This window comes from Eimeria necatrix, genomic scaffold, assembly GCF_000499385.1.
Source record: "Eimeria necatrix Houghton genomic scaffold, Enh_scaff143, whole genome shotgun sequence".
NCBI classification, from domain to species: domain Eukaryota; phylum Apicomplexa; class Conoidasida; order Eucoccidiorida; family Eimeriidae; genus Eimeria; species Eimeria necatrix.
Window position 1 is genome coordinate 62,135 of NW_013654947.1, and position 10,747 is coordinate 72,881.

The 10,747-nt window shown below is 61.8% G+C and overlaps 2 protein-coding genes across 2 annotated transcripts; one reads left to right on the forward strand and one right to left on the reverse strand.

The window, feature by feature from the left end:
• Positions 1-1,670: 1,670 nt before the first annotated feature.
• Positions 1,671-4,775, reverse strand: ENH_00013910 (hypothetical protein, conserved; the record flags this gene model as incomplete). Its single annotated transcript, XM_013584268.1, has 1 exon — positions 1,671-4,775. The coding sequence occupies one exon, from the start codon at positions 4,773-4,775 to the stop codon at positions 1,671-1,673; it is 3,105 nt and encodes a 1,034-aa protein (XP_013439722.1).
• A 3,710-nt stretch (positions 4,776-8,485) lies between these two features.
• ENH_00013920 (hypothetical protein, conserved) lies at positions 8,486-10,747 on the forward strand (the record flags this gene model as incomplete). Its single annotated transcript, XM_013584269.1, has 1 exon — positions 8,486-10,747. A coding segment is annotated over one exon (2,262 nt), but the record flags the coding sequence as incomplete, so codon positions are not given.

The window sequence follows — 10,747 nt, forward strand, 5'->3', positions numbered from 1 at the left end:
CTGCAAGTAAGCCCTCGGCCCCGCTTTTTGCTGCTGTTCGTTTGCATTCGCCACACTTATTATTAGGGTTTAGGGTTTAGGGTTTAGGGTTTATCTTTTCTCATTTGGTTTCGCAACAACAAAGAAGCAAACTGCATGGGGTGTACGTACACCAGGTGCATGTACACCCCAAGGTGCTGCTCCAGCCCATCTTAATGAGCATGTGGTCATTTGCTGCTGCTGCGTTGCAGCAAGCACCTAGCTGCTGCTGCGCTGCAGCAAGCACCTAGCTGCTGCTGCGCTGCAGCAGATACCTAGCTGCTGCAGCGAGAAGGCACAGCAGCGGGGAGGGTTTGGGGCCCCTTAAGGGCTTTAAATGAGCCACACAAAGGCAGCAGCAAGTGCTGCTTGTTTGCTGCAGCGGGAGAAGAAGAGAAATCAAGAAAGACCAAAAGGGAAGGCACAGCGACTGAGACAAGAAACTAAACGACTGAAGCCTCGCCAGCCTCCCCCGCCGCCCACAAGCTGCTGTGCTGCTCCATAGCAGCAGCAGCTGCTGCAGCAGCTGCAGCAGCAGCAGCAGCAGCAGTTGTGGGCGCGACTGCGGGTCTGGCCCGGTGGGCCGCCGGGCTCTTTGCTGCGGAGCTCCAGGTGTCTTCTTTTTGCATTTTTGGCTTTGTTTGGACATTTTTAGAAACGCTAATTTTAATGCATGCAGCAGCAGCCCGCTCTGCTGCTGCTGCGCATTGGCTGCTGCAGCAACCGCAGCAGCAGGAGCTGCGGCTGCTTCTGTGCGACGGCAGCAGCTGCAGCAGCGGCAGCAGCAGCTGCTGCTGCTGCTGGACAACGGCAGCGGCCACAGCAGCAGCAGCAGATGCTGCTGTGGCTGCTGCCTGCCTCTCTTCAGCGGAGGTGCTGCTGTTGTTCAGCGGTGGGCTGGGCAACTGCTGCTGCTGCAGCAACTGGCAGCAAGTACTTTTTCTTGCTGCTTCTGCAGCGGCAGCAAGAGTGCTTGCTGTAAGCGGCAGCAGCAGCAGGTGTAGCAGGGTTCGCACGGCTGGCAGCCGGCAGGGAGAGCAGCAGCAACTGCAGCAGCAGCAGCAGCAGCAGCAGCAGGGTCTGTTTGCCTGGCTCAGCTGCAGGCCCGCAACGCTGAGAGCCATTTGGGGCTTTGAAGCCATGCGCTTTGACTTGGCTTTCCGCTAAATATTTAGGGTTTAGGGTCCAGCTCGTCCAGGGTTTAGGGTTTAGGGTTTAGGGTTTACGGCAATGGTAGTGCCTCTAGAATGCTGCTACCCACGGCTGTCGGCCTAGGGTTTAGGGTTTAGGGTTTAGGGTTTAGGGCTTCGGAGGAAAAATAAGCAGCCCCTGTGTGTAGAGACACCCGGGGAAGCTGCGGGGCGCACGCGATGAAAAGAGCACATCTAGCGTGTACGTGCTGCTGCTGCTGTTGCTGCTGCTGCTGCTGCTGCTGCTGCTGCTGCTGCTGCTGTAGGTTCGGGGGAGAGACAAAGACACAAGTGTTCAAAAAAGACGAGAAAAAGAAAAAGCAGACAGCCGCAGCAAAGCGACAGAGTGCAGCAAGGAAGGGTTTAGGTCCCCCTGAGTTACCATTGAGCCCAAGTCCCGCGCCAGCTGCTGCTGCTGCTGCTGCAGCAGCAGCAGCAGCAGCAGCAGCAGCAGCAGCAGCCTCAGTTCGCAGTTTTCTCGTTTTCAGGCTGAGACAGCGACAGCAAATTGGCTCTCCAGGGCCCCAGCAAATAGTGCGCCCTGTACAGACACTCCGCTGAGGGAAAAGCGGAAACTTTTGTCTCAGTCTTTTTATTTAATTTCATTTTTCTTTTTGCTGCTTCCTCTGCCCCCCTGCCCCTATCTACTCCGGCCTCTGCTCCCGCTGCTGTCTCTACATCTGCGCCCTGCCTGCCTGCATGCACCCCTGGGGGCCCCCCTGGGGGCCCCCCTAGAGGCCCCCCTAGGGGCCCCCCCGGGGGGCCCCCCTGGGGGCCCCCCTGGGGGCCCCCCGGGGGGCCCCCTGGGGGCCCCTCTGGGGGCCCCCCTGGGCCCTGGAAGAAGGCGTGGAGGATGGCCTCCTCTTTGGGCATGGGGCGCTTCGAAGCCAGCAAGCTGCGGGAAAGAACTTGCTGCTGCAGGTCAGCTTGCTGCAGCTGCTGCACCAGAGTCAAAAGACTTTCGACTTTTGCTGCTTCACTTTCTGCTTCTTCTCCCCAGAGGCCCCACACGTCGGCCTCGTCTTCGGGCGCCAGGGAGTCCGCAGCAGCAGCAGCAGCAGCAGCAGCAGCAGCAGCGCCCCCCTCCTCCACGGCCTGCAGCAGCTCCTCCACCAGCTGCGCCTCCGTGGGGGCCCCCTCGCCCGCCGCTGCTGCTGCTCCTGCTGCTGCTCCTGCTGCTGCTGCTGCTGCTGCTGCCCCGTGCCGCCGCAGCATGCGAAACTTCAGCAGCATTCTCTCATATGGCAGCAGCTGCCGCCCCAGCAAATATTCGCAGTCAGTTTCTGCTTCCAACAAACTGCTGTCATCTTCGCTCCATTCGCTGCAGCCGCTGCAGCTGCTGCGCCCGCCCTTCTCCCCGTCGCTGCTGCCAGCAGCAGCAGCAGCAGCAGCAGCAGCAGCAGCGGCGGCGGCGGCCGCGGCGGCGTCAGTGGGGCCTTCCGCCTCCGCAGCACCAGCAGCAGCAGCAGCTGCTGCTGCTGCTGCAGCAGCTTCGAGCTGCTCCGCTGCTACAGGCTCTGCTGCACGCAGCTCCAAAGCCTCCCCACACGTTTGCTGCTCGTCAGCAGCAGCAGCAGCAGCAGCAGAGCTGTCAAGTACCCCCGAAGACAGCCCAGGGGCCCCTCCGTGGGGGCCCCCTGGACCCGAGACCCCCAGCAGCAGGCCCGGGGGCCCCCCTTGGGGGCCCCCCCCGTGGGGGGCCCCCGGCGCTGCGTCAGCAGCAGCAGATTGCGCCATTGGCAGAAGCAGATGGCCCAGAGACTGAAGTGCTGCTGCTGCTTCCAGGCCTCCCCTTGCTGCTGCTTGCTTCTGCTGCAGCAGATCTGCCATTTGCATGCGCTGCTGCGTCTGCAGCAGCTCCAAGGAAAGGGCCCGGGAGAGGCCCGTGAGGGCCTGCAGCAGGGCCCCGTGGCACTGCGCAGGAGCAGCAGCGCCCGCAGCAGCAGCAGCAGCAGCAGCAGCAGCGCATGCAGCTTCCGCCTGCTGCAGCAGCAGCTCCGTGGCTTGACGACGCCCCAGCCGCTGCTTCTTCAGACTCAGTTTGTCTCTCGAGAAGCAGCACAAACTCGCGCTGCGGGTTTTGCTGCGGAAGCGCTCAATCGCCTCAGACAGGTCTGCAGCAGCAGCCACCGCTGCTGCTGCTGCTGCTGCTGCTGCTGCTGCTGCTGCTCCCTCTGGGGCGGCTGCCCCTGCCAGGGCGGCTGTTCTTGCATCCAGCGGGGAAAACGGAGACGCGGTGCCGCCGCAGGAAGCTGCTGCCGGTGTTGCTGCTGCTGCTGCTTCGGGCGTTGCTGCTGCTGCTGCAGCTGAAGGAGTTGCTGCTGCGTCTGCAGGAGTTGCTGCTGCAGCAGCTGGCCTGGGCGTCCTCGCAAGCGCCGCAGCCGCAGGCAAAGACGCTCTGCGTCGCAGCGGCCTCGTGCGCCTCAGCACGCGGCGCCAGGGGTCTGTCTGCTGCTGCTGCTGCTGCTGCTGCTGCTGCTGCTGCTGCTGCTGGGGTGTTTGCTGCTGCTGGCGCTGCTGCGTTTGCTGCCGCTGCTGCTGCTGCTGCTTTGTCCCGTCTGCTGCGCTGCTGGGGCTGAACTCGGGGAGCGGCAGCAGCAAACTGGCGGGAATGCGTCTGCGCTGGGGCCCCTTGCTGCTCTCCTGCTGCTGCAGCAGCAGCAGCTGGAAAGAGCGCTCCTTGATGAGGGCCCCCTTGGCTTTTGTTGCAGACACGGAGCGGCTGAGGCGGCTTATGAGGGAACTCAGCTGCGCCTTTTGCTGCTCCAAACGCGCTAGGGTTTGCCTGCATGCAGCAGCAGCTTGCTGCTGCTTGCTGAAGGACAGCCGGCTGAAAAGTGCTGCCATTTCCCCCACCATTTGCTGCCGCTGCGCCCGCTCTGCAGCAGCAGCAGCAGCAGCAGCAGCAGCGCTGGGGGCCCCCCTGGCGCCCGCCAGCTGCTCCTCGCGGCGGCCGCTGCTGCTGCTGCTGCTGCTGCTGCTGCTGCTGCTGCTGCTGCTGCTGTGCTTGGGGGGGGCTCGCCACTGCTTGAGGGAGTGGAAGGCCTCGTTTCTGCTGCGGAGGTCCGAACTCTTCTGCTGCCTCTGTCTCTGGTGAAAGGCGTCGAGAAAGCTGGCAGCAGCTGCTGCAGTGGAGCGGCAGCGCCGCAGCAAAATGTCATTTGCTGCTGCAGGCGACTGAGACGGCGGCGAGCTGTCTGCAGCAGCAAAGGGGGGCATCGAGGAAAGCCGCGCAACCCCCTGGGGCTGCCAGCACGGGGCGCCACACGCAGCAGCAGCAGCAGCAGGGCTGCTGCTGCTGCTGCTGCTGCTGCTGCTGCTGCTGCTGCTGCTGCTGCTGCCTGCGCCGGGAGAAGCGCCTGGATCCCTCAAAAGAGCAGTTTCTGAGGCGCCCTCGCCCTGATCACGAGCTGCTGCATGCGCTGCATGCGCTGCATGCGTTGCATGCGTTGCATGCGGCAGCTGGAGCGGCTTCGAGTCCTCCCCAGAGGCGAAATCGGCGAAGTTCAACATCGCCAGTTGGCCCTGAGAGGCCGCCGGAAGCCCCTGGGCGGCGCTCGTTGGCATTCCAGTGGACCAGAGACCAGTGGTCCTCGAGTTGAGGAAGAACTGCGGAAGTTCAAGTCCATTCAAGGCAGCGACGGACTTGTGCTGGCGGCCGCGGCGCGAGCTGCATGGCCGTTGCCCCCGCCTGGGAAGCCGCCGCAGGGAAAGCTCCAATTATTCAGTTTCCATGCAAAGAATTGGTCTCCGGCGCAGCCGCTGCAGCGCAAACGCCGCTCCTGCAGGGTTTGCATGCGCTGCGACGACTGCGCCGGAGCGCCGTATTGCACGGGAAAGCGGGAGTTTTGGCGCGTTTTTTCGCGGCTGCAGCCGTTTAAACCACTTAATGTTGAAATTAAAGAGGTGAAGAAGCCTCCTGAGGGGAATGAAGCCGCGAATCGCGCGGGCTGTGTAGCCGCCGCGCCGCCTGGCAGCATCGGTCGAGGCGCGGCTGTGTCTATCGCAGCCCCTTCGCCCGTCGCTAAGTTTGGCTTCTTTTTATTGAAACGATTTGAAATAAACACTTGATGCAAATTTTGGCGCGCTGAAATCCGCGTAATAGCTCCAGATCACGCTGTACGCGCTGCGCTGATGACCCACTCAACCGCACAGCCATTCAAGAACCAGCCACGCAGTTGGTGCCCTCCGCCCGGCAGTCGTTTTATTTTCCCTGAAATAATGACTTTTTTTGAATAATTGAATATGTTGCAGTTGCGAAATTTAGAAATTAAAGAGCCTTCTGGTTCACAACGACGCAGGGCTGCGCACCGGCAGAACCTGAACGCGGCCGGGCGCTTGGCGCTCGAGCTGTTGATTGCAGCCTTATTCGCCAAAATTTAGGGAATTTTAAGAACAAATATTCTTTTTGTCACCCAAAGGCCTCAACAGAAGCACTATTTTAGGGCTAGGTTGTTGAACTGAGCTGCTGCAGCGCGGGCTGCGTGCGCTGGAGGGGAAGCAGCAAAAGAAGCGCACTCAAAATTGAGCCAAGAGGCCACAGTGGGGGCTCAGTGAACAATTCTGTTTTGTTTTAAAATGCCAATTAGAATAAATCCCAACACTGAGTCCTCATTTCGAAAAAGACTTCAACATTAATTGCTAACAAAACAAATTCAAGTCTTTTTAAAACATGCGCTGTTTGCTGCTGCTCTCGTTCAACTTGCAACAGCTCTGCAAGTCCATTACAGGCATTCAGCTCCCTTGTGGCAGCCCACTGGACTGCATGTTAAAGTTGAATATCTCTGCTGCTGCTGCTGCTGCTGCTGCTGCTGCTGCTGCTGCAGCTGCTTTGATTCCTTATCGCTTCGCCTGAAAGCATATGAGCCAAAGCAGCTGCCTGAGGAAGCAGCAGAAGCAAGAAGCCCAGAAGAGCTGCTGCTGCGCTGTTTGGCTCTGCAGGCAGCAGCAGCAGCAAGCGCAGCTAGCTGCCCCACATGCAGCAGCAGCAAGCGCAGCTAGCTGCCCCACATGCAGCAGCACTTTGCCTCTGCTGCAGCGCCGGCGCTGCAGCAAAATAGTAATTTACTTAGAAGGCTTTGGCCTTCACTTTTGGGAATTTAAAAGCCCTTAAAACAGGGAAAAGGGGCAGCCCTAATGGCTTATATCTGCAGCTTTTAAAGACCCTAGCAGCAGCAGCAGCAGCAGCAGCAGCAGCAGCAGCAGCAGCAGCAAAAGGCTTTCTATCTGTAGGCCATTTTCCTCAACTACGCACCTGGGGCCCCCGCTGCAGCCCGGGGGCCCCGCTGCCGCTAGAGTTGAACTTTGGGGCTTTTAAATGCATGCATGCATTTTAATATTTCATATTTGTGGCACTAAAAGGATTTAAATAAACTTTTACTCTCTGGGGGCCCTCGAAGCTGTTCTTAGGCCTTTTCTTCTCTAGGCGAGCTGAGCAGGGGGCCCCCGGGGGGCCCCCATAAGGGGCGTTGAGCTTTTTTCTTGATAGTTAAGCCTCCCCTAGGGGGCCCCCTTTGCTGGGGCCCCCAGGGGCCCCCAGGGGCCCCCAGGGGCCCCCAAGTCCCAACTGTACCCTTTTTTCATAAGAGGGTTTCTTTTTCTGGGGGCCCAACTGTGGCCAAAAAGGGCTAATAGGGCTTTTGGGGGTTTGGGGGATTTGGGGGTTTAGAGAGGGTCTTTAGGGGAGTGGAAGGGACTCTGCAGCAGCTGCTGCGCTGCAGCAGCTCAGAGGCCAGCCTGCTGCTGCTGCTGCGCTGCAGCAGCTCAGGGGCCTGCTTGCTGCTGCTGCTAGGCTGCAACCGCTCAGAGGCTAGCTTGCTGCTGCTGCTGCGCTGCAACAGCTCAGAGGCCGGCTTGCTGCTGCTGCTGCGCTGCAGCAGCTCAGAGGCCAGCTTGCTGCTGCTGCTGCGGCGATCGGGCGCTGCAGCGCTGCAGCGACTACGAGAGAACCCTTTTATTGCAGGAGCGGGGAATGGGAGGAACTAACAAGTCCGCAAGAGGAAAGTGCAACTTTAGGATAGTTTTTGTCTTTTTAATTTAAATTATTTCCGCGTTTTGCGGAGAAGAGAAGCCAGGCTGAGTGGCGGACAGCGAGCGAAGGCGCACACGAACAAGGCGGAGGGGGGCCCTGCTTCGAGGGAGGTCTGCTGCTGCTGCGCGAATGTTGAAAAGAAACCTCTTCAGCTTTGAAAGAGTTGAAATAAATGAAATAAATGAAAAGGAGGCTGGCGGCGGCGTGTGGGCTGCGGGTCGAGGCGCTTGCGGTGTACGTACACCGCAGAGCACCGCTGGACCGCCAGCAGTGTCCAGGCGGCGCATCGCGCCGGGAAAGCGAGCATTCTTTGGTGTAAATAGATTAATTTTGAATTAAACTTGTTTGAAGCATTAAATTGGAGTGAAAAGCCGGCCAAAAGAGGCCTCTTTTGAGCCAGGTCTTCCCCGGCCTCCCCTGAGCGATCGCGCCTGAGGTCGTCAGCGGCGCCTCGGTGGTCCTCTCTGTTCAGCTGCCTTTTCGAAAGCTTGCTCTTGTGTTTTGTTTCTTTTTGCTTTTGCACATATTTTTTGAACAGATCCATTTGTTTTAAACTGCAAATCGACGCCCCCTGCGCCTCTCCCGAGTGTACAGACACCTGCCGCCGGCGCCGCCACCGCGACAGCTCGCGAGAGACCTCCACTTCATTTTCTCCGCAGCCCGGGCTCGGCTGTCCAGACAGCTGCGTTCTTTCTCTGAGATTTCCCGGGGACCAACTCGCTGCGAAAAGGTCGCAAGGAAGCTGCTGCCCGCCGCTCGTCTGGGTCGGAAGGCAGCAGCAGCAGCAGCAGCAGCAGCAGCAGCAGCAGCAGCCCGCGCTGTACGTACACCCGACGCCTCGCCACCGCCTGCTGCTGCCTCCCCGTCTTCAGTTTTATTATCTCGGGAGGCCCCGGGGGCCTTTTCGCAGCTCTCAAACTGCTGCTGCTGCGGCCAGCTGCTGCGCAAGACCACCAGAGACAGCCAGCAGCAGCTGCTGCTGCTGCAGTGTCTCTTATCTCTTTTGCTGCTCCCCCCTGGCCCTGCTGCTTCCCCTCAGCCTCTCCAGCTTCATATCCAAATTCAATTCTTTCTTTAAAAGACCTTTTTGCTGCTCTCCCGCTTCTTCGCCGGGCCAGCCCTGCCTGACCACTGGTCCTGTCCAGCAGCAGCAGCAGCAGCAGCAGCAGCAGCAGCAGCAGCAGCAGCGGCAGCAGCAGCGGGGACCTGTACTTCTGCGGCAGCTGCAGCTGCCTCTGGAGGCCCCATGATGAACAGCAACCAACGGGGCCCCTGGGGCCCTCCCGAGGGCCCCCAGGGTCTCTTAAGGGGCCCTCAGGGGGCCCCCGTCTTTCCCGGGTCTCTGAAGCAGCTGCAGCAGCTGCAGCAGCTGCAGCAGCTGCAGCAGCCAGTGGCGTTTCCTCAGCCCCACCTCGGCTCTCCCGCCTTCCAGCAGCAGCAGCAGCAGCAGCAGCAGCAGCAGCAGCAGCAGCAGCAAGCCATGGCAGCAGGCCAGTACCCTTTTTGCGCGTGGAGGGCCCCTGGGCAGCCAATCATGGTGCGAATGATCCCCAACCAGGGGGGCCCCCCTGCCCCCCCCATGGGCCCCCCAGTACCCTCTGGGGGCCCCCCTGGGGGCCCCCCTAGGGGCCCCCCTAGGGGCCCCCAGCAGTACGTTTGCCGGGTCGTGGGACAGGGGCCCCCCTTCCCCCTAAACCCTACGCAGCTGAGGCCCACAAGGGCACCGCAGGGGGCCCCCCATGGGGGGCCCCCCCTCCCTTCTGTGCAGCTGCTGGGGGGCCCCCAACAGCTCTCAAGGGGCCCCCAGGACTCGGGGGCCCACTTGGGGCCCCTGGGGGCCCCCCTCTTCTCCAGGGGCTTGCTGAACCCAGGGGGGCCCTCGGCGGGGGCCCCCAGGGGGCCCCTAGGGGCCCCGCAGCAGTTCCTCTTCAAGGGGGGAGAGCAGCAGCAGCAGCAGCAGCAGCAGCAGATGCTTTCCTCTGTTGCGCGCTTGCCCGTGAGGAGGGACCAGCAGCAGCAGCAGCAGCAGCACCAACAGCAGCAACAGCAGCAACAGCAAACGAGGCTCCAAGGGGCAAGCAGCACGCAGCATCCCATGTATAGTAAAATCCATTCTGCTGCTGAGCTCTACAATGCCCGACAAGGCCAGCAGCAGCAACAGCAACAGCAGCAACAACAGCAGCAGCAGCAACAGCAGCAACACCACAGAAACATCCCGCCAGCTACGGTGATCTCAAACGAGCAGCAACGGTCCCTCGGTGAGTCTTTCTCAGCAGCAGCAACAAGCAAGCAGCAGCAGCAGCAGCAGCAGCAGCAGCAGCAGCAGCAGCAGCAGCGGCAGCAGCAGCAGCAGCAGCTGCAGGATCGCCGCTGCGCGTCCCAGCTGCTGCCTCACGTAGACAGCGACTTGGGCGACCGCTGCGGCGCCCCCGAAGTGCGGGCCATATCCGTGCCAACTGCTGCCTCTGCCTCAGCAGCAGCAGCAGCAGCAGCAGCAGCAGCAGCAGCAGCAGCAAAGAGGCACGATCCCCCCATGCTCTGGCAGCCCCACGAGGAAATAGGGGGGGGGCCCCCCTGTTTCAGCAGGGGCTTGCCCTACCGCCCTTGCCAGGAGGCCTCTGCTGGGGCCCCCGCTGCAGTATTGCCTTTGGAGAGCTGTGGGGCCCCCCTGGGGGCCCCCCTGGGGGCCCCCCTGGGGGCCCCCCTGGGGCCCCTGGGGGCCCCCGGGGGCCCCTGGAGCCGCGCTTCCACGGGGTGGAGGCCCCCCAGGAGGGCCGAGAGGGGCCCCGGGGGCCCCGGGGCCCCTCAAGGGGCTGTAGTGAGGTCAGTGTCAGCGCATGCAGAGAGCCTCAGGGGCTCTTTGGGAGTGGGGGAGAGGGGCCCCCAGGGGGCCCCCCTGGGGGCCCCCCTGGGGCCCCCCCTGGGGCCCCTCCGGGGGTCCCTGAGGGCCCCCGTGGGGCCCCTGCTGGCCCACGAGGCCCACATCTTCAGCCCCAAAGGCCGGCAGCAGCCCCCTGTGCTGCCTGGGCTAAGCAGGGGCCCCGGGGGCCCCCTTGAGGAGGCAGAAGCAAAAAGAAACAAAAAGAAACAAAAAGGAAAAGACAGAGACTGCAGCGAAGAGGACTTGGAGACAGAGACGGGAGACGCGGAGACAGAGGAGCGTTCTCTGAGTGTGGAGACAGTTGAGAGCCGCAGCAGCAGCAGCAGCAGCAGCACGGAGGAGCCGAAGGAGCCGCAGCAGCAGCACTGCAGCAGCGACAGCAGCAGCAGCAGCCTGCTGCTGAGCCCCCGCCACGAAGCAGCAGAGCCCGCCGCCGAAGTCGAGCAGGAGAAGTACGTGAAGGTTTTGGTGCCCAAGTACGTCAGCTGGAAAGCCGCACAGCAGCAGCAGCAGCAGCAGCAGCAGCAGCAGCAGCAGGACGCAGCAGCAGCAGCAGCAGCAGGAGCAGCAGCAGCGGAGGCCTCGAGCCTCTCCCCCCGCAGCTCCGCCCCCGCGTCGGCGCCGCCC